Source organism: Myripristis murdjan, chromosome 17, assembly GCF_902150065.1.
Source record: "Myripristis murdjan chromosome 17, fMyrMur1.1, whole genome shotgun sequence".
NCBI classification, from domain to species: domain Eukaryota; kingdom Metazoa; phylum Chordata; class Actinopteri; order Holocentriformes; family Holocentridae; genus Myripristis; species Myripristis murdjan.
The window spans coordinates 2,812,585-2,836,836 of NC_043996.1; the positions used below are offsets into that span (position 1 = coordinate 2,812,585).

The window sequence follows — 24,252 nt, forward strand, 5'->3', positions numbered from 1 at the left end:
GTATCTGCCTGAAAAACCCCATAAAGGAAAAAAGGAAAAAAGAACCAACAGGTTATAGTAACACAAAGAGAAAGCTTGATATGTGTATTTATATGCATATATATATGTTGATATGTGTATTTATATTTTACAGAATGTCTCATTCATCTGTAAGCAACCTAAGGCCATCTTACCTAACTGCTAACAGTTAACTTACTGAGCTGCTAGATTAAGATATTAGACATAACACATAATTTCCCCTTCAACACACAAAGGGCAGCTGAAAACTAAACAGGACTCAGAACAAACGTGGGTTCCGGGGGGTGGCAGGTGTGATCAATTGTATACATGTGCTGTTGCACACCAGCTACCAACGCTCTCACATATGTATATGAACAGGTAGTTTGTGATATCAACTGCCTGGGGACACATGTATGCCAATTTCCTCGGGACTGATTCCCTCAGTCTCTGGCCAACTCTGTCATTCCTACAGTTTTTCAGGGAGAAGCTCTGTTGAATGGGTGGTTGCTATGGGACAATATCTAGCAATGAAAACTGTGCATTTTAAGCCCTACATTATGGCAATAAGCAGATGTCTACATTTTCTAAAACAGAGGTTCTCAAATGGGGGTACATGTACCCCTAGGGGTAATTTGGAGTAATGAAGGGGGTACGTGAGATTTTGTCAAAAAATGTAAATGCAAAATTTGATAAACCATATTTTATATTCCATATTCCCTGTGGGTTTCCCGAAGGTGTCAGACATATGTTTTCCTGGCTTAAATCTGCTGCCGTGGTTGGCGAGCAAGGACGTTTGCTCACTCTGACTGAGAAGCCTGACAAAAATCAAGAAATTGAATTTGTGGTCGGAATGTACCAGGAATACAGCTGAAAACAAGAGGAAACAAGTGAAAAAGAAGCAAAAACAGAAACAACAAAACATCCTTAGTATGAGGTTGTTGTTGTTTCAGACACTGATGGAGCTGGGTTGCATCTCTTTGTAGGTTTTTTTTCTACCAAAATTGATTTTGCACTAGTCAGGGGGTACTTGGCTGAAAAAAAAAAAATTTCAAAGGGGGTACATTTTTGAAAAAAGTTTGAGAACCACTGTTCTCAAACATGTTTTCAGTAGAGCTAGGTCAGTGTTAACAGTAAAAACTATCCACGCACCATTATTTCAGTGGAATTAAAGGGAACCCATCTGTTCCCAAGGTCCTACATGCTCCCATAGCCAAATGTTCCCTCAGTGCAATTATTTTCCCCCCCACAATTTTCAAACCTAATTTTGGATGTTGGGCTATGGCTGGACCATTGCTGACTGCAGCAACGGCTTGCAAGTTTGGCTTAGCTTCACTGAAAAAGATAACAGCAAAATGCAACACCTGCAGTAAGAAAAATAAAGTTGACAAAGCATTGGATTGGGGAAAATGGTGCTGTTTTAGTTTGGAAAAAATATTAAAATGTGGGATTTTTTTTTTTAATCTCACTGAACATATGGCTCTGGGAGCACAGGGTGGATCCTGGGTTTAACATCCTGACCATTCAGTTGTTACAGTGGTAGTTCAGTTCATCTCCATCACCACTACTGGGAAGCAGGATTGGTCATGTCAGTCAGTCAGCATTTAGGTGAAATTTAGTGACAACCTTCATGTTAACTAGAAGGTGAAATTTTTGTCTCTCCAGCCCCACCAAAAGGCCTAAACAGGCATCTGTACTCAAAATAATGTGCTAGGTTTTTTAAGATAAGGTGTCTGTCTTACCAACATCAGCCATCTCAGGTACCGTGGCTGAGAAGGGTCCATTTGGGAAGGTTGGGGCATTGTCATTGACATCCTGCACCTTGATAATGAACTCTGACTCGGCCTCCAGTGAGCGATTGGTCCATCGGTCAATGGCCCTGGCATGGAGTACATACTGGGACTTGGTCTCGCGGTCAAGGCTCTTTGCTGCATGGATGTCGCCTGTTGCCTCGTCAATGATGAAGATAGAACCGGCTCCCTCGCCAGACAGGATGTAGCGCACAGAGCCATCACCCTTGTCGGAGTTTGAGTGGAGCTGGAGATTTTGTAAGGAGAAAAAAAAAAAGACAGAGAAGGAACAGTAAAGTACAGTGTTTGACAAGGATGTAACAGAGAGTAATAGCCTACTGTCAGGGTGAACGGTTAGCTAATGGGGAAGACCACGCAATGAGAGAGATGAGCCACACAGAGACAGAGAGGGAAGGCATGATGTTTGAAAACCTGAACCAAAGATGCTGTATCCACAACAGGATACTGTAACAGCAAATGGAGCAAGGAGAGCACACTAAGGACAAGAAGAGAAAGGCAGTTTCACAAGCATTGTTGATAAATAACAGATGAAGAGTAATGGAGAGACCTGGAAAAATGTTCTATACCACACTATATTAAGATACTGTACCTAACCTGGTTGGTTGTGTGTGGTGATAAAAGAGAAGATGTACAAACTTCTAGCTCAAATCACTCCAGCTCAGTCTTTTCCCACGCCTCAGCTGAGACTCATAATTAAGTCACAAAATGATATGTTGAATACATATATTAACACACTCTTTGATGGGAACACACCCCGATCAAAAGGTCTACCACCCACTGGTAGCCCTTTTAATGTGAATACCTGCACATTTTCAAGCATCTTAGGCTGGGCCTGTTTTTATATTTTATTGGCCAATTACTTTTATCACTCATCTTTTCACACTGGACAAATGCTTGTTTTTTGCCCCACCCATTTCCCTCATTTCACACTTTTGTACTTCATTTCTTTAAGTGTTCAATAATGTAATTTTACCTTCATTTGCTGGATTCAAATTTATAACCTGTTATTTTTATCTGTATCCTGTTAGTTGCTGCTACAGTCTTCACACTGGGATCATTAAAGTGTAATACAATCTAATGTAATTACTAAGCCTGTTCAAGCCTGTTCAACCAGGCTTGTTCCACCTGGGAGTAATTGCTGCTGGAAGGTTACACATACTCTGGCAGATGCAATGTACAGCCACACTGTGTTGGCCACAGAGCCCCTCCACTAGAGGAATTTTAATGCCTTGTTCAGGAGCAATTTGATGATAGCTCCTAAAGGACTACATCAGCATTCTGACGGTTTGGCTTACTGGTCACTTTACCCAATACCCCAATAAGAGGTGATTTGCATTAATTTATTTATTTTTTGGGTGTGTATTGTAGACTTATAAATCCTGAAAACTTTTCCGTACAAACAAACAAAATATGAAGAGGATGTTTTCATGGGATACAAGGATGGCGTGGGGGTGTGACAGTCACTAGGTGTGCACAGGATACTGTACTGTAAATTATTCTTTTATTGTTTACTATACTTATTTCTGTTCATTATTAGTTGATTCTTTTCTTTTATGTTGTGTGTGGTTATGTTAAGTCCCTTTGTCTTTGTTCTTTTCTATACATGTAAACTGGTGTTTATTAATTATAAATTATGTTCATAGTTATTTTATTATCATATTTATCATATTGTTATTATTATTATTATTGTTGTTGTTGTTGCTGGTGTTGCTGGTGTTAATGATAGTCCAAGTTGCAGTATTAGTATTGTTATTATTATAATTATTATTATTATGATGGCTATTGATAGTAGTAATACTCAAGAAGCAGGATAAGTCCGTTGTTATTCACGTTGTTTTGTTTTGTTGTTCAAAATAAACTTTCAAAATCAAAAAAAAAATAAATAAATAAAAAAAAAAATCAAAACGAAATTTGAGTCTTCATCATTAGTTAAGTTCATCACAAATAAACAGCACAAAAACCTTTAGCTGCCTGGTTAGCTTTGATCACTTCCTGTGTAAACAAAGCAAGTTACATTCAAGTGTTGTAGGAAAAAAAAAATCCCCTGCCACTGAAAGTGCATTTGTTTTAACAATCCTCTGTGCAAACCATGCAGGCCAGATTAATGTCATTAAACTGAACTAGTCGTGGATCAAGGTCTTGTTTTCTTCCTTGGAGCATAATACTAGTTGTCAGTATTTCCCTAATGTACTGTATGCTGAAGCAAATGATACAAGCTGGGCAGATACAGCTATGTAGGCAATGCCAGTCTTCTCATCATACAGGGGAGGGGAGACCAGTGGACCAAACTCTATCACTTGCACCATCCTTCAACCTTCAGGCTCCCACCTTCCCCATACAGCTTTCAAAGATGCCTGGAGAACATTGAAAAACCCAGTTTTATCTCATCGACTTGTAGATAGGTGTGGACTATTATTCGCACTGGCTATGAACAACATGGTGAATATGCAAACAACTCTCATGTTTCCACATCCTCTGCTTTCTAAAATATTATTTTTGAGAAGAAAGAGTCAGTCGAGACAAATCTTGACACAGTTGGCGCAATGAAATATAACAGAGAGATAGGCAACACAATGCACTGGGCCACAGAGAGAAAAACAGAGGTACACTGCCAGTATGAGCTGGAACAATGTTGCACAGTAAAGACAAAGAAAATCTGTCTCCCTGGCACAAAATAAAAGATTTAAAACAAAAAGAGAGGCAGGAAAAGATGAAGAGAAGAAGAAAGGAGGGTAAAAATACAGCAGTATGGAAACAACACTGTTTCTAAGCAGCAGCTGGCAAGGAAGGAGCTCCGACTGACATTTTGAGGCTAACGTATTTCCCCCTGTGTATGCCTCTTCAGCTAGCAGAACAAAGGCTTGTGAGGGCGTGAAATATGAATCAAAACTGTGTGTGGGGAGGAAGCAATGCTTATTAATATAAACAGGTTAATTTCCCTCCTGTTGGGATTAGCAGGACATGATGCGCTAAGCTACACTGCTGAACATGATAGGCTAGACATGATAAGTGGTTTCAGTGTGTCACTGTGATTTGATATACTTTCTCCATTCTGTAATTAACATCCGTATACGATTAGGTTTACAAAAAGAGGAACAAGCCACTTCAGAAGGGAAATCCACTCTGAGATACTCTCACACTGCTACATAAATCTGTGATGTTCATTGGAGTTATTTTGTGATGAACGGTCGTAAACAACCTTCGTAGTGCACTTTCCCTCAAATTCATTTACCTCTCCTTCACAATGTCTTGCGTTTCCTAGAATGCTCTGTGCTGTGTATTTGTACTTGTGTGCAACAGCATTGCAAGTTTTTCAATTTATGAAAAGTGGGAGTGAACAGACCAGTGAAGTGGTAGCTGTTCTATCTGAATGAATGTTTTATTTCGGTCATTTCTAGCGGCAGAGATCAAATACACCTATGAATAGACAATTACTTATGCACAAATATTTAAACAATAAATAACATTTCATGTCCTTTCAGTGGAAAACCAAAACAAATATTTAATATATACAAATAAACACTGACTGAAAAGGTATAGGCAGAAGCCTTAGCTTATTTTGCCTATCCTTCTTACATTACTAATATTTTGTCTGCTCACTTAAATAATAAAATAAAGTAAGTGAAAGACACAAAATATGTGTATCTATACAAAGGGTCCCAAGGCAGTCCATAAGTAGACTAGTGTTCATAATTTTGTTTTATATTTACTAATAATATTATTTTTTAAATAGCTTTTTAAATCTATTTAGTGTATTACATACTTTCATTTCTATTTCTAAATTATTCCATAAATTTACACCTTTTACTGTTATACATCTTTGTTTTACATTTGTTCTTGCCTTTGTTTTTTTGGAACATGCAAATCGCTCTCAGTTGATATTTGTTCACTCTGATCTGGAACATCTTCTGGATACTTTCTGGAAGCATGTTATTATTCACTTTATGATTTGTGCAGTTTTAAAGTCAACCAAGTCAATGAATTTTAGGGCCTGTGAATTTATGAATAGTATGTTTGTATGTTCCAGATAAGCAGCTCTGTTTATTATTCTTATTGCTCTTTTTTGTAATATAAATCTCACACTGGGTCTGCATTCTACTGCACTCACTGAAATTTCTGTCAATCAGTGGCCCACCTGCCTCGTGTGTGTGTGGTCTACACAGTGTAGAGTTTGTCGGGACTTGCTGATGGTCATGACACAGTATCAGGCAGCGTGCCAAAGTGCCAGCATATTTTCCTCTTCAGTCAATGGTGAGACAGTGGCTCAGTAGCCAGGGTTGCCAAGTCCGCGTTTTTTCCGCCAAATTGGGCTACTTTTTAAGTGTTGCCGCGGGTAACAAATTTTGTCCGCGGGTTGGGCTTGGGCATACAGATGATGAATAATGCCTATGAATAAAGATTCATATTTTGAATGACTAATGAAATCTGCTGCCACGAGTTTGAGCCCAGCAGAGAGATGCTGGCCTTGTTCAATACAGTTCTGTATGACAGGGACCAGGGCGAGGGATCTCAACATGTCTAAAAAGAAACTGGACAGCGCTGTAAATAGTTCAAGTTCATGGAGTTTTTTCCCGTTCTTTTTTATGTTGGAGACAGCCAGCAGTTTAACAGGTGAGCTGAAATGATTTTCAATTGCCTTTGCCTGGGAAATTTCCTATAATGTTTATGATGTTATTTTATAGATATTATAGTGCATTTTGCAATTATAGCAATGCTGCTGGACTTTAAAAGCAACATATATGGATTTTTATGGGCATATTTTTAGTTCTGGTATTGGGCTGATTTTTGGGCCGTTTTTATACCCGGTTGGGCGGGTTTTGGGCTGGTTTTGAGTTGCTGTTTGGCTGTTTTTGTCTCACAGATCTGGCAACCCTGTCAGTAGCTGTGTCAGTTGCTGTGCCATGCATAAAGTCGCTGCTGCATGGAGCCTGCTGAAGGCGTCCCTGATGCCAGACGGGCAAGTTGTGTGATGGTTAAGTCGACTCGGACTTGCTCTGTCCTGTGCCATTCAGCAGCCAACACCAGCAGGACCGCTGTTTGTGCCATGAAGAGCCCACAATTGAATCAGAACTGGAACTCTTTGATGTCGACACTGACCCAGAAGTCTGCTTCATTGCACCAACAGCGCCAACACTCCACCTCCAGAGCTGAAATTGGGCATGAAGTAAGTGGAACCACCAGTGGTGCAAGAGGAGAGCAGGATGTCATCGTCATTGTCTGTGTCCAGAACATCACTCTGCAGACCAGTATCAAGGATCAAGGGCTGCACGAAGAGCGAAGGGCTGCACAAAGGGTCCCAACCCTGGATACCACCCCTCACTGCCCTTCTGATTACACACTGGCAGTCGGTCAGTGAGCATAGAGCCGCTAAAACAACAGGTGTTTTTGACAAATATTCTGGCTGGATGTGCAGCAACAACCTGGGATTGTTGGGTGTTTCTGCAGCCATGCTGCTAAATGCTCCCCAAACACCTGATGAGGCTGACACACTAGCCTCCGCCATTGGCCAGATGAATAACCTGATTCAGAAAGTTGCGACCACTGCAAGGTGTGTGATGTCACTGGCCACAGCACGTGTGGCTTTGGCTCACCACCCCACAGAGGAAGGACCAAGTTAACCTGCTGGGAGCCCCTGTTTGTATTGGACTGGGTCATTCTTTCCAGTTTTTCTGTCTCTCCTCCATTAAATGGTGTCAAAGAAGCAAATCTGTCGGCCCAGAAGGAGATAGATTTTCTCTCTGAAGATCCAAGATGTCTTGGAAACAGGCTGTGTCAGTTTTTCCCCTCTCACAATAGACACAAGGGGTTAATCTAAATGTCACAAAATTCAAATTGTGGCAGAAGAAAATGATGTTATTTGAGTCTGTAACATCTATTCCGCACGTCAGAGTTTGTCTTTTATTTTACACAGTGTTATCAGACTGTGATGGCTTTTTCCAGCTTGTCAGGCTAATATCATGATCAACTCACTTAACTGAGGAAACTTGAATACACACTGCAAGCAAGAACACATGTATTACCAGCTCAACCTGGCAGAATATCTAGAACACAGACACACACACACACACACACACACACACACACACACACACACACACACACACACCAGTAGCTCTTCTTAATTCTTGTCGGCAAGTGTACTCCCTGAACAGGGTGCAATTAGTTAGCTGATCTCACATGCATGCACACATGCATGCATCAACATGTGCACATACACACACACAGTATCTGCAAAAGATACAGTAAGCATGGCAGCAGGGGTCTCCATCATCTTGGCCGTGGACAATTGATATTTTGGCCTGGACTTTGTCTCAGTTACAATGTGGCATCAAGCCAATGCTGAGCTAAGAATACACACACAGAGACACACACGGGCAGACAGACATGCATATGAATTTGCAAGACCCATAATATCTTCAACAGCAAGCATTTCAGCAATCACCTAGCATTAGACGAACCTGTAAGATGACCAAACTCTGAAGATTACACCAAGAATTTATATACATTTAGAGCGGATATCCAACAGCTAGCCAAATGGAGTGCAGCTCTAACTTTCATAAACTGACAACGGGGATCCGGCAGTTACAGTAGACACATGTAGTGCAGCTGTGAGGTTGGCATGATGTGTTTCATTCAGGTGTAGTGTACATGCGGAGTTCACATAGTTAGCGTTAGCGGGGGAAGGCTGTATCAGTTCATTCTTTTCTCAGTAATAAAGGCTGGAAATTTTGAAATCATGCAATACAGACATAATTTCTACATCCATCATCCATGAAGATTTTAGGCAGCACATCATCCAGCTGATGTGCTGCCTAAAATAAAATCAATGATCAGGATTTTACTCCATCATAGTGGTTTTGTTGCCTGTCAGTGACCTGATGGTGTGCTCTTTGCCCTGAAAAGGTGGGGATAGTCCACCCATTTTGATTTTTTTTTTTTTTTTTTAAATATTATTTCACCTGCATCTTGCTGTTCTATAGCTGCTGTCTTCCTCTCATTGTTACTGAGTACTGGAACTGGCTGGACGCTCCAAATGCTAACTGTTAGTCTCCTGCCATTGAGGTGGACTCAACCCCCACCTCCCATCTGAAATTCTTGAAAATAACTGTCTTAATCCACTCAAACTATTAAATAAGCAAAGTTTAAGTTTTATGATGTGTGGCAGAATTTTTACGGCCCGAAATAGTGTAGAAAATGTTGACAATGGTGGCTGACAGGTGCATGAAAGGTACATGCAACTTGTGCACTGCAAAAACGCAAAATCTTACCAAGTTTATTTGTCTTATTTCAAGTCAAAAATGTCTTATTACTAGTCAAAATATCTCATTACACTTAGACTAAGACATGATCCCCTCAGAAGTAACTTGTTTTTAGACAATTGTCTCTTGTTTCAAGTGAAAATTTGCTTGAAACAAGTGAAAATTTGCTTGTTTCATTGGCAAAATTTGTTTCTTGTTTCTAGCTAATTGTCACTTATTTCAAGTGAATTTTCACTTTTTCCACTGGCAAATTTTCACTTGTTTCAAGTAAATTTTCACTTGAAACAGGTGAAAATTGTCTAAAAACAAGTTACTTCTGAGGTGATCATGTCTTATTTTAAGTGTAATGAGATATTTTGACTAGAAATAAGACATTTTTGACTTGAAATAAGACAAATAATCTTGGTAAGATTTTGCATTTTTGCAGTGTGCGTTCAAGGAGAACAGAAGAAACGAAGAAGCTGGCCACAACAGTTCACGATATCCATCCCTACCCAGCACTGTACTTTTTATTCAAATCCAATACAGAACTTTTGTACATGTGTCGACGTGGAATGTCTCTAAGAATGTCAAAGTTGTGTTTACCTGTAAATACACAAATGTATTTACACATAAACATCAGGCATAGTGCAGAATGTTCCAGGTAGGTTTAAAGATTTTGCTGACAATTCAGGTTTATATATGCAGACACACATTAATGTACAAGTAAAAGCACAATCATAGACACGATACAGATCCTATATGTGATAAAATGAGATAAAATGATCCAGAATCAGAAATTTCTCTGTTCATGTACCGTGTGATTCCTAAAGTCATCATATGCAAATATCTAAATACTATTTTTTTTTTTTTACAGCACTGACCAACCTCTTTTTTCACAACAGCCTTGTACTTATGTACTGTTCCTATGACATAAATGGTGTTATGCCTCTTAACAGTGCAACTATGATAACTCAACAGACTTATAGGATTGATCCTGAAAATGGTGTCAAGGTTTACCTGTTTGTCCTTTTTAATATGAGAAAATGCAAAAATAATTCTAATACAAAATGTACACCACCAGTGTTTAAAGTCCAGCAGGCCGTATAACCAGCTCACCATCACCTACTGAGACAGACATAAAATGTGGAGGTTAGAGTCCTGACTGAGATGCAAGAGTATTGAAAATTGCTCAACCGTTGCCTTTTTACAAAGAGGCATTACTAGTGGGTATTGCATAGCCGTTACTGTTGGAAGTCTTGCCTGCAAAGGGCTAATTAAAAGAAGAATTTAGCCTAATTTGCTGTCGGCACTATGAATTGTTTTGTGTTCTGTGTGGCAGTGCAATATTGGCAAAACAATATATTATAATTTTGTTTGCTAAATGCGGGGCTGCAGTATAGGCCACATGTTGACAAAGCCTTTTTCTCCACAATTTGAGTAAGGAGCTTTTTGGAATCTGTTGAAAGACTGTCTCTAAAGCAGAATGTAATTTCTGGGCCAAGGACTCTGCATTCCATCAGAATGTCTTGTAGGAGGCAGTACGATTTATTTATTTATTTATTTTAACAATTAATCGTACAGCCCTCATGCTTTGGATGATTAGAAATGAAAATTAGGACCCATGTGCACTAAACCTCTCTGTGTATGCTCTAGGATTCTGGACAGCTATCTAGGATCTTAATTTACAGTCTTTTCTCCTCTTTCATGCCAATGCAAATTTTTATACACATGGGCAGAGGCAGCTGGATGAATACAGCTTGAAAGAAAATGACAACCCAATTTGTGAATAGAAATAATGACAAGCTGAATGCTTTATTTCTCGCCTCCTTAAACTTATGAAAATCAACCACTCTAGTCTCTGTAGGCTATAAGTGAGACTGAGCACTGAGAATGAAAATTTAAGACCTAGGCCAAGTCCACACTAATCCGGAGGAATGTCACATTGTTTTCCGCCCCTGCTAGCACTTTCACAAAAGATGGATTCAAATATCCTGACATCCCCACACTTGCAGACAAGCTGACTGTGAAGTTTGAGGCTGCAAACTGTGGCCCCACTCAGGGCCATAGTTTGCAGGAGTTTGCACTCACACTGCATACAAACCAGTTTGGTTTGTATGCAGTGTGAGTGCTGTCAGTCACAGAATGTTGAGATCCAGGTAACGTGTGGCACAACCAGTCTTCTTAAAGGAAATTATGAGGTAAAATAAGATGATTGATGACTGGTAGAAAATGCAGCTGATACCAAGAAAAAACTGTGACCAATAATGTGGAGTGTGAGTGTGTGTGGACAAACAGAAAATTTGAAGGCTACTGATACAGAGTACAGTACATGGTTCTAATACCATGGTGTGCAGCCAGGTGTCTGAAAATAAAAACAGAATAAAACTACGCAATAAATATGTAGGCCTGGTAGTAAAATTACACTTTGGGACAACACAAGCATTACTTAATCATGTGGTGCACACACATGAATGCAGGGACAAAATGTCCTATCAATAACAGACTCATTTATTAGAGAACAAACAGCGTTTAAATCCGTACAAAGCATGTAGGCCAGTAAAACAGCAGCTGTTTGAAAGCGCTTTGTGACAATATGAAATCACTTGTGGAAGTGGTGCACACACACATGCACACACAGGAACAAACTTACCAATGAATAACAGTCTGATTTACTGGAGAGCAGCACAACATCAACTACAGAATTAGATCAGCAGGCTACTGTAGTGTAGGCTACAGGCTAGCAGCTTGTAGAAGGGAGAGAAAAAGGAGGAAATGGCCATGTGCTTGACTAGTCCTTGCATCAGGTAGCTGAGGTCCTATATACACACACACACACACACACACACGTGTATATATATATATATATATACACACATCTATATTTATATATATGTGTGTGTGTGTGTGTGTGTGTGTAAACAGATAGATAGATAGATATTGAATTAAATTCTGAGATAAAGTGGAAAAATCAGCTTACAATTTTAAGAGTACGAAAAACATATCAAAAGTGCCAGTCATGAAGGTCTTAGCCCTGAAGCTTTTGTCCTTTCATGCATTTATCCCAATGCAGATTCACCTTCCTCACAGCTAAACAGAGATGCACTGTTGTTTAAGACTGTTTGCATCTGACAACCTAACCCAAGGCTCCCTCCCAAGAAATATTTTATGGCAGGTAAGCATTTTTTTTTTTCACCGCAGTCCCATCATCTGCTCCATGCCAACAAAGAGAGGAGGAGGGGAGTGAAGGCCTAGCAGGATAAAAGACAGAGTAAGAGACAGATGGACACATACACACCAACAGTCAACAGACTAATGCACGCAGGCATACACTAATACACACACACACACACACACACACACACACACTACAGAGAATGTTTTTCTGTAGGACACACAATGGTATTCATGTTGTGTGGGGTACAGGGTGCCGTGTCATTGGTCCAATGGCCCATTATTCCGAAACAGCAATAGTCCAAAAAATGTTCCACTGGAACAAAAGCCCATTAGTCCAACAGCCTGCTTTTCCAAAAACAAATGTCCATTGCTCCTCTGGGGTTGTTGCAGGTGTTATCCCAAGTTTTGCATCCCTGCCAAGACATGCATTCACCGCTGTGTACCCTAACCCTAACCTGAGGAAACCCAGCCCTACAATGTACCAAGATGGTTTTTGCACTACTGGGGTTTCAGAACAGTGGGCCCTCATACCAATGGGCAGCCTAGTGGGTACAGTTAACTACCAGAGAAAACCAACAGTATTATTTTACAGTAACGTGTAGTAATTAAGTTCCCCTGTAATATCCCAATGAATACCTGTAAAAACTACAGTATCCTTGGATTTTACAGCATTTCCCTGTTAGAAAAACCAGCATAGACCAGCAAAGAATCCATGCTGGTCTATACTGTTTTTTTATAGCAGGGTTAACTGTAACTGAACCTGAAGAGGCCATTTCCCTCTTCTCTTCTGGGCTGAATGGAGAAGGTGAGCTGCATGCAGAACGTCTGTTTGCAGTACACCCATGCTATTTTACATGATAATAATATTTACTTTCAAATGAACGTTTATCGCATGACACAGTTCATATTTTGTTAGCAAGTGCCTGAAACTGTTGACCATTCTCTCACAGCATTTGCTAATAGTGGTAGCTGTCTTTTCAGCTATCCAGTAGCTAGCTTAGCTAGCTACTGGAGATGCGACAAGGCCTTGAGTACTGTATGTAGGTGTAATTGCCGAACAGTAGCTACCTAGCAAAAGGCTGCTAGTAACACCATTAGCAACTATTAGCACTATTAGCTAACTAGCTAACGTTGCCTAGCTGTAGCATTTGCCCGTGTGGTCTGATATAGGCTAGCTAACGCCAGTTAGCTAATGTTAGTGTTTGCTATTTACCACAGCCGATCTTATTATTTAAATTTGAATACCTAAATACTGTACACTATGCTTTGACTGAACTGTATAAAGAATGCATATGACAAGATTATGAAGGATGATGACTCAACATTTGGTCAGATATAGTTAGGTAAAGGCATCATATATCACATGACCTGGCTACAAGACTTGGGATCCAACATCCATTTAATGATGGCAAAAAAAGTTGCTGGACAAGACTGGTTCCTAACATTCATGAAGCGGAATCCATGCCTCTCTGTCCGCACCCCACAGGCCACCAGCCTTGCCCGGGCAGTCGGCTTCAATAAATTGAAAGTGGGTGAATTCTTTGATGCTTATGAAAACACACTTCAGCAGCTGAAAAACATATGTCCCACCAAGCTGTGGAACATGGATGAGACAGGAGTCCAGAACGTCCAGAAACCCCAGCCTGTGGTGGCAACAAAAGGAGCTCGACAAGTCGGGAGGATGACGAGTGCTGAAAGAGGATGTTACTAGCTGGGTTTCCATACACCTATTTTTATTCGCATTTTCAGAAATTCCGAAAAAAAAAAAAAAAAAAAACTTGGATGGAAACGCCAGAAATTTAAAAAACGACCGAAAATTCGCAAAAAGTTTTTATGCTTGGAGGGGGTGGATTTCTCAGCGTATCGATAAAAGAAAATGCGACTTTTTGCTGTGGAAACAGGTTTTACGAATAAACGACGACTGGACTGGATACCACGTCACACTTCTACGCTACAGTCTTATTATTAGTTATTATTTTTGTTATTATTAGTCTCTTATTCCTTATTTAGGATGGTTCGGTATGAAGTTAGCGCTGCCAAAATAGTAACCAGACTTCTCCCAAGAGCCAACAAGTTCAGCAGGAATCTGTCCCTGATCAGCTGTTGAGTGTCAGCTGAGTGTTTGTTGTTGTTCAGTCGAACACACAGACGCTATCTTATGGCGTCATCTCACGGCGCACTCTCCTCTCAATAATCGCAAAACAAAACTAATGGAAACAGGCATAAATTCGCATTTTCTTTTGCGCATTTTGACAAAATTCGCTCAAAAATTTCGATATATTTGGATGGAAACCAACTTACTGTTGTGTGCGCAATGAGTGCTGCAGGGCAATTTGTTCCACCGATGTTTATCTTCCCAAGAAAAAGAATGACTGAGAATCTGATGAGAGGGGCACCTCCTGGATCTGTGGGAAGACTTCCAGATTCTGGTTTGATCGATGGAATGCTGTTTGTGGAGTGGCTCACACACTTCGCAAAGAATGTGAATTGCAGCAAGAATGATCCACACATCCTCATACATGATAGGCACCACTCTCGTAAAACCTTAGAGGCTATTACTCTGGCAAGAGATCTCAGCATAATTATGATTTCACTACCACCCCACTGCAGCCACAAAATGCAGCCACTCGACAGGACATTTTTCAGAAGTCTGAAGATGAGCTACAACAAAGTGGCCAACTGATGGATGACCAAACACCCTGGGAAGAGGATTAGGATCTATGAGATTGCTGGCCTTTTTGGTCAAGCCTACAGCCAGGCTGCCAGTGTGGGAAAGGGGGTGGAAGGATTCAGGACCTGTGGCCATAGGCCATGTAACAGGGACATTTTTGGAGAAGAGGACTTCAGGGCAGCGGAGGTCACCGAGGAGCCGGAACCTGCTCCACAGCCTATTACAAACACCTCCAAGGCTGTACCAACTCCCCCTGGGGCGTCTTACCCCAGTAGGGGGGGGCATCTTACCCAGGCCCTGGGGTAAGATGCCCCTTTACAAGATTTGACATTTTGTTTTATAATAACAAAGTTGTAGCCTGTTATGATTTGATTACCCTCTAAATGTGTTTACTTAGGCATACGTACATATTGGGCTCTAGTTTCCCGGCGTAGCGCGGGGTGGCGCAGTGAGGCGAACCCCGCGCAGAACTAGTTTCGACCGGCGAAACGGCAGAGGCGGATAGTGTCCAAGTTTCGCAGGCGGAGGTTCGCCGAGATGGGAGTGGCGGCGCAGCGGGGGGAGGTGCCGACAGATTCGGCTTGGCGCAGTAACAGTTTCGTGCCAAAAGGCTTCGCCGAGGTGCGCCAAAAGCTCGCCATCTGAAACCACGTCTACTTTCAGCGCAAGGCGGAGCGGAGCTGGCGCAGTGGAAGTTTGGCTGGCTGGCGCACATCACCAAAACCTCACAATCAGCATAAACGGTGCCAATCTCCTTTGATCTGACATCAGCTGTGACGGGACAGTTGATATGGAGATATATGTATGTGCTGATTGTGATCGTAGCATTGAATAGTGTTTTTTTCGGTATTTATTGCATTGTTCATGTGCCTGACATTCCGGAAGCCTGTCTGTGAGGTTTTGGTGACGTGTCCGCACTGCTCGCCGGTCTCCGCTCCGCGCCGGTCTCCTGAGCTCCGCTCTGCCTGCAGCAGTAGACCTCCATGTCAGCTGTGTAAACTTTCATTACGCCTTCACGCAGCGCATTTTAAAGGCGAGGACAGGGGCTCATTTGATTGGTTACATGTGAATCGGCTGTGTCAAACCCACTCCACGCCTTCTCTCCTCCCCTCCGCCGGTAGGAGGGACGGCGGAGTACTTGCGCCACCGAGAACGGCGTGCCAAACTTGGAAAATCCGCCTGGTCTGCGAAACTAGAGCCCATTATGTTGATATTCCAATTATGTATATTTTCAAAGAAAATAGACATTGTTCTTAAGGGGGCGTCTTACCCTGCTCTACCCTATATCAATGGTGAAAGCGTTGCATGCTGGTCGACATGTTATGCGTTTTTTGGTCAGTTTACCCGTAGAGGTTGGCGGCATCGCCGGCGATGCCGGGGTTAGTGTTCAGGTTTCTTTGAACCAGACTGGTTCAAAGTAGAAGCTACAGTTTGAAACTATGATACAATGCAAGTTGGACCTTATATTTTGTATTGCAATAATATGGTTTATCATGATTATTTTGGCCACAATGGTGACATATTTTCTAATTGTCCAGCCCCTATTTTCAGGAGCCATCCAAAAACATTTGGCGACATTGGCAAGCACGGTGATACTGCTGGAGACAGGTGTCACTCTCTTCTGCAACAAGTAAGAACAAGAGTGGAGTACAAAAATAGGAGTAGGCTAATACTCTTGCTTGATGCCACAGAGAAGGAAGACCGCGCACGGGAATGGCAGGAGAGGCCAGACTGGCAAGAGGTCCTGTTGACCAATACGGGTATGTGACAATATACAGGTACAATCTGTCAACATTTTGATCGAAAGCATTGTATATGACCATGAATAACCCTGAAACAGGACAAAACATACTTTTCTCTTGACTACTTTATTGACACTTTGACGTGGAGCCTTTTCACAGCAAGCATATTGCGGTGTCAATAGTGTCGTAAACACAGGTGTAATTAACTGTGATTATGGCCCTGTTCCATTTAGGATTTAGCTGAGCCAGGGTGCTGACATTGTGCATAGTGGCTCTCTGGCATTGCTGTGACACACTAAATAAAATGTGACCTTAATTCATTTGATAAAATACACCTGTGCTTAGCCCACTATGACACTGCAACATGACTGCTGTGGAATGGGTCTATTTAGATAGTCACAACCGGTAATCAAACTGCTGACCCTTCAGTCATGAGACGACCTGCTCTAACTTCTGAGCTATAACCGCCCCCAATAGTTACCCTGTGATGCCCACCCCTAGGTGTGTGAGGTGGGGCCCAGCAGATTTGCCAGAGGGGGAGACTACTTGGGTTCTAAAAATACATTTGTATGTCTGTATATACACAGAGGAAGGAATGAGTGGGGCAGAGAGAGCAGAACCAATAATGAAAAAGACATACGTCATCCTGCGGAAATACCTTAACAAAGTGCCTGCCCCAGCGATGCCCGAGATCAAACTGGAGTGGCTGTTTCTCTTCTCTCAGAAATGCCTATTCTCACACTTTGGCCTCCTGACAGACATCGATGTCCTTCAAAAACTGCAGGAGGCAATTAGTCGACGAGGACAGACCATCCTGGATTACTGTGCAACACTGGACAACCCCAAGATCCGCGATGTTCTGGCCTGCTATGATCCAGACTCTGACAAGGCTGCCTGCGTCCTGCTGCTCCTAATGTCGTACTTCAAAGAGCCGAAAGAGAATTTGATGCTTGAAGTTGAGATTAAGATTTTTTATTCAAATATTTAAAATGCAAAATGAGTGATTACATTAGACGCCACTTATTAGCCTACCTTGATACCTGATTTACTTCTGACCAATGAACGATATTTATCCTTTAATGTTAAATCTATGCTATTGTGTGTTACTATGTTACAGCCATGTGCCACTGCTGTGGACGTTAATACTGCAGAACTCCCCAGCACCCCCTGCTTGATCATTCAAGGTAATGTTACTTGGATCTTGTATCGACATTTCTAAGTCAGTATTTTGTTTTGATTCTAGGAATCTACATGACCACAATAAATAATAATAATAATTACATTTGTATGGCACTTTATAATCTGAAACGGATCTCAAAGTGCTCATAACACATGATGTGGTATCTGTTCATTTCAGGTGACATGATGAAGCCCTCTGGATGGCTCATATCCATCGAGGGACATGTCGTAATGGGCCCACACCCTTTGTTTTTACACGGAGTAGCTGCTTTCTTCAGCAGCGAGTATGTCTTCACCCTTGAGTATCCTGCCACTGGATCGTCGCCGCTGGAGTTCATTCAAAGGTCTTGTATAAAGATCACATTTAATCTTGTAATTCACATTATAGTATAGGCTTCCAACTCAATGATTGTCTTGAGGTCTAAAATGCTGACAAAGAAGGTACCTGAGGCTAGCCTGGTGAGACCATCCTGATCTTGTGAACTCATTCAGTTTCGCTCTGGAGATCAGTCTGGGTATCTACACATGTTACACTGACTATGGTCCAACAAATACCTACCGGTCCAATCACAGCTGTTTATTTTGTTTTGGGGTGAGCTATGTAATTTCGAAACATTTATTGTGAAATGCAAATGTATTGAATGAAGTAGAGTGCAAACTTTCTTTAAAAACAAAACAAAATGCTGTCAGACCCTTTATTGAAAAGGATATGTTTGTCATACTTCCAATAGGGTTTGGTTTAATTTACCAACTGGCCAATTGTGTGAAGATGCATTTGAACGAGATGCTGTATCTCGAGGGGCTATCCTAAATAAATTGAAATTGAAATAGAGTGGTGGCGCACATTGATACAGCCCCTCATAGTAGAAAATCAACAGACGATGTCCAGACCTCTTTGCCTAAGGCAAACCTAACCTGAGGCACCCTGGCTAAAAATGGCTAAAAATAATTTTATGGTGAGAGGAAGATACAACAAGTTTTGATTATAAGTCTTTTAGGTGTGATATGGAAAAAGGCACAGGTGAACCCTTGATAAATGCTGCCTGAAATACATAAGTCTATTTAAAACTGAAACTATCTTTGCTTATTAACAGGTACTTCTTGGGCATCAATCCTGAAAGAGGCTCAAAGACCAGGAAGCGGACAACAATGAACCCTCATATGAGCACCTTTTGAGGAAACTAACTGACTTTGAGGGGGCATCATAGTTTTTTTTTTTGCTGCAGCAGTTGTCTAGTTCTTTTTGTACTTTTTTGGAAGACAACTTTGCACTACAAGATTTTTGTACAACGCTGTTGCGTGTGGATTATAGAATGTTTGAGACTGAGAGGAGTGCCTGACCCCTTCACGACATCCCTTCATCTCTCTCTCCCTTCCTCTCTAGGCCTCATTCCCATCCTCTTACTGTTATTGGGACACGGCTGGGTAGTTGAATGGCAAGCTTCTGCACAGTTTCTCTGCATTTTAAGATGCTTTGAAAAGTTTGACTAGGACTAGGAAGTTGAATTTCTTGAATTCTTGAATTTTGTGGCATTTATGTTGAATAACCTTTATTTGTAAATAATAAATATGCCATTGGGCTAACACTGACTTTACCTCAGAGTTCTGTGTGTGTGTGTGTGTGTGTGTGTGTGAGAGAGAGAGAGAGAGAGAGAGAGAGTGTCTCTACTATGACCAATGAGAGCATTTCCTTAATTAGTAGGTCATTATCACCTAGAGGAGCCTTGCTAAAATGACCCAAAGGACCGCTTCCTGACTGAACTAGCATGTTAGCAAGTGACCTCACTCAGTAGCCATTAAAAATACTTTGTTAAGGTTAGGGAAAGGTTATTGCTATAATGCTAGGAAAAGGGTTGTCATAATGGTTAAGCTTAGGAAAAGGTCTTGGTTAAGGTTACAAAACATTAGCCTTAACATTTGCTAATATTACATAGGTAATGTTGGGTAGCTAACATTAGGTAGCTTACCTAAAAACAAACACTGCTTATTTGACAGAGGATTTGAACTCCTCTTTAAATGTACATATACATGGTCTTTTACAAGTACAACACTCTTTTCTCTTAACACTACAAAACAGTGACATTATTTACAGAACTGCTAAAGGTTGCATAACTTAAAATGATAACTATAGGTTGTCATAAGGTGCTGTTGGCCACAAGACACTGTCGGGAGGCCACAGCAGCAACACAGACATGTTATATACACAATGCATAATGCCAATTTACTAAAAATACCACCTGGACTGAGATGGCATCAGTTATGTGACTGAGCTTGTCCATGAAGCCATCAGTCAATCGACGTGATGATCATCTGCACATTTTTAGTCAAAACACGATTAGTGCTACTCCTATGAGCCCAGAGTAGCAAATAACATTTTGGTTCAGCTGCCACAGTGTCTGGTGGATTTTTTTTTTTTTTTTTTTTTACATTTACAGCAGGCGTTTTTTGTACCCGTTGGGTGACTTGTAGTCCTTAATTGCTTCCAGTTTTATTTTTTTTTTCCCTCCATGGCACACAAATCTGAAATATTTACCTACATTTGGCAAGTCGTGATTTGCCACTCTGTTCATGTCATATTTGGAACAACTGTTTAATTGATGGAATCCACATTCAGAATCATTGGTATTTACCAATAATAAATAACCTTAAATCAACCAAAAGAACTACAGTAAACTAACTTTTTGTAAGTAGACTTAATTGTATTATTATACAATAAGCCCTTACAGACCACCCGCACCTCTGAGCCCTACCACATGCTAGGCTTTAATGAATTTTATTATGAGGCCCATTGCAGAGGGCACAGAGACAAGCATGTGTGGACCCACACAACACAGTTCTGTAGATCTATGAAACTAAAATATTTTTGCAGATATATTTGCAAGGACAATATCCAAGTGTATTGCCCTCTCAACTCCCCCTACAAATGTCTGAGGGTGGAAAGTACATACATTCCATTCCATACATTTTATAAATAATTCTGTGATTGATCCATTCATCAAACCTGTGGACAAAGACTCTGACAAACTGACATGAGGGACACTGGTATAACTGAGTGTGAATTTTTTTTTTCACTGTCTAAACACACAGACATCATTTTTCAGTCCTCAGATAAAGGCATGGGCCTATGCATTCCAAATAGGGCAGATTATGTGGAGGAAATTCTTTCCACACTTGCAAACACTACTTGTTATGCCAGATTAGATGAAGACCCTACATCTGAGCATAAAAAAGATGTTGACTCCTTTTCACAGGGTTGCATATCTCAGGCAGCATTTAAATTCCTAACTAAAGACAGCCCCTATTTGCCTCTCTATTATGGTGTGCCTAAAGTGCGCAAATCACTGTCTACGACTACAGATTACATAAAATGACCAGCTTCTTTCTATGCCGGGCTGTGATGCCTGTTTCAACGCCAAGAGAACAATATATTTTGCATGTACAGTGACAAAAAGGCAAAAAGGCAAAAAAAAAAAAAAAACCATTACAAATTTGGTGGGAAGGTTTGTGTAACCTTGTTGTCTACCTCATCGCATGTGGTGGCAATCTGTAATATGTATGCAAAACATCTAGACAAGTAAAACAGATTGTTGAATGCACAAGTGCCGTCACATATAATGATGTAAAATTTCCTATTGCAATACACTTTCAGGAGGCTGGTAACTCAATCTAAATTCTCAATCAAATTTCTCATTTTTAGTTATTCCACAGGTCAAGAATTCACACAGTAGTGGAGATCTTGAGACAAAATTTCTTTGGCTCGACAATAGATAGATATTCTATCATCGCAGTGTCCGTACTGGATATCTTGAAAAGAAACTCTACTTATTCATCCCAGCCCTTACATTAGATCACCCACACCTCCAGACCCTAGTTCATGCTAGGCTTTTATTATGAAGCCTGGAGCAGAGGGCACACTGGCAGCACATCAGTGTAGTCACCTTACTGTGGTGAAATCTGATACTGTCCTGTCACCTCGCTCAGCCAACTGACCGTCAGCCAATCAGCTGACAGCGACGCTGAAGCCCAACAGACTCAGCCAAGTCTGACCACACCAAGGTTATACAGGTAAAACCATAACTGCATCCATTTGATAAATAATCTCTATAGTTGGACTACATGCTTGATATGACTGTGTACAGTTACCATGGAAATGGCACAGGCTTCAGCGAGGCGGAATGTTGTAATCTTGATGTGGAGAGCACATACTTACGAGTGCTGGTGAGTGAATAATATTGTTTTGGTATAAAGTCATTCAGAAAAAAGCGTATGACTCAGTGTTGTATATAATTTGACAGAGTCCCTAAATATGGAAAGCAAATGACAGTACATACGCCAGAGCGCTACACGCAGGCAGCTCTCCATTCAAAGAGACAGGGCTCAGTCTTGTTGCCCGGGAGCATTTCAAAGATAGCGCCGAGTCCGCCATCTCCATCGCTGTCTGTAGGCTCCATTCTGTTCATGTTTATCAGTGTCAGTTGTATGGTAAGGCCAGATTAGTTAAAGTGGGCTGTGTGGTGTGTGGGTGCTTGTTGCAGGTTTGGGCATAACCATGACTGGTAATTTTATAAGAAAATTTAATCTTTAAAAATCCAAAATGTGCATCCCTACTGTACTATATATAACATATCCCTCCGGTTATGTTCAAATTTACTAACATCTTTTATGTTTGTGGTCAATTTGACCCCAGCAGTTTAAACCTCCACAAAATTACTATAATTAAAATTGTTACCAAAGTTTATGTGTCAGGTACTTTATGTTTCTTTGTTAACTACCTAAATAGCCCTTTAAATAAAACATAACTCCCCCCCACCCCCACTTATACATCCAGTATTCCTATTACGTGACTATGAAAAAATATGCAAATCACCATAAAATCTCACTGATTGACCTAAAATTAAACAGAAATATTAATTTTTGGTGTTTTATTGGCTTTATATTATTTCTAAGTACAGATTTTTGTTATTTACAACCGATGCATTACAAAGTGTGTAGTACAGGACATTGAAAACATATCATGTGAATCTCATGTTTACCTGGTAGTACGCATTACATTAGGAAAACTCATTAAATATGAAGCAAAAAAAAAGAAAAAAGAGAGATGTTAATCATTTATTTAGAGACGTTAAACACTGAATGGGGTCAAATTGGCCCCAAACATAATAGGAGGGATATTATTATTATTATTTTTATTATTATTATTTTCTTTGTGTTTATACTGACACCTAAGCCTGTAAAAAATTAACACATATCCTACTTGGAATGACTGCTAGGAGGCTGATGTGAATCTTGTCCCAGTTGGCAGATATGTACAGTCACTTCAACATAACATGAATGGGACACAAAGAGAAAGACAATGGTTTCGAGGGAGTAATATTCTGAGAAAAAAACTCCAAGACTTAAAAAAAACTTGGATATTCTCTGAGATTAATGATGGAAAATTTACAAGAAAAAACTCATAATTTTATATATATATAAAAAATGAAAAGTCTTAGATTATAAAGTCACAAATTAATGACAAAAAAAAAAAAACTAAGAAAAAGTTTTTTTATTTTTTCCTTTTTTCTTGTAAAGGAAACACGTGTGTTGACTTTGTGAGGCTGGAATAATCACCCACTGCAGACACTGGCCCTTGCCATTTATTACGTCTGCAGTTGATGACCTCATCAAATTATCAAATTTACTTTGGATTACAATCGGATTTAGTAACAAAGAAATACTAGTGATTTTAGTTCAGAATCACAATATTATCATCAGCAGCCAGACTTTGAAGAGACATTGCTGTGACTTGGGCCAGTTCAGAGGAAAACACACTGATTTGGATTAGGTGATAGAGGATGAGGTGATAACTATTTTTCTGAGTTTTTTCTTGTAAATTTGTGACTTTATAATCTCATTTCTCTGTTGCAGCCTGATAAGAAGGCTATTTTTTAAATGAAAAAATCGAGTTTCTTTTCAAAGCATGGACATGTTTAACAGACCAACAGAGAGAAACAAGAAGGGGATATGGATATGAGGGTGAGAAGTGATGATGTGTCAAAGGTCGAGGTTTGGACTCAGATCCAAAATATTTTGACTATGCCCTCATGCATCTGAGCCTGCCAATCCGCCAGGACAACATCAGCGGTTCAAAAATATCTGAAATGTCAGTCAACTCTGCAGCAAAATGCGAGCTCCAGTTGCAAAAGCAGTGGGGAAAAAATACCCCTCTGGCTTAAAACACCAACAGAGAGACAGAGAAATGGGCGGGATCATACAGCTACATAGACACTCACAGAGTGAGTCAGAGAGACACAGGCAGAGAGGGAGATGTTCTCTGGTGCATTTTGTCCTGAATACGGCTCTTTTGATTCTTTGACAGCCTAATGGACGAGCACAGTTCTGACTGGTATTCGCTACAGGGGGTCGCATGCGCACGCACTCACACACACACACACACA

The 24,252-nt window shown here is 40.6% G+C and overlaps 2 protein-coding genes across 2 annotated transcripts in view; one reads left to right on the top strand and one right to left on the bottom strand.

Moving 5' to 3' along the window:
- Nucleotides 1–24,252, bottom strand: part of LOC115375710 (cadherin-18-like) — a 161,611-nt gene that overhangs the window by 119,620 nt on the left and 17,739 nt on the right. The window contains exon 2 of the mRNA XM_030075236.1: nucleotides 1,740–2,034. Coding sequence (XP_029931096.1) covers nucleotides 1,740–2,034 — 295 coding nt within the window. The remainder of the gene's footprint in view (nucleotides 1–1,739; nucleotides 2,035–24,252) is intronic.
- LOC115375730 (uncharacterized) lies at nucleotides 14,910–21,884 on the top strand. Its single transcript, XM_030075258.1, is given in 7 exon segments — nucleotides 14,910–15,196; nucleotides 16,446–16,557; nucleotides 16,560–16,654; nucleotides 17,138–17,591; nucleotides 17,754–17,820; nucleotides 17,994–18,159; nucleotides 21,797–21,884. Coding segments are annotated over 7 exon segments (1,269 nt in total).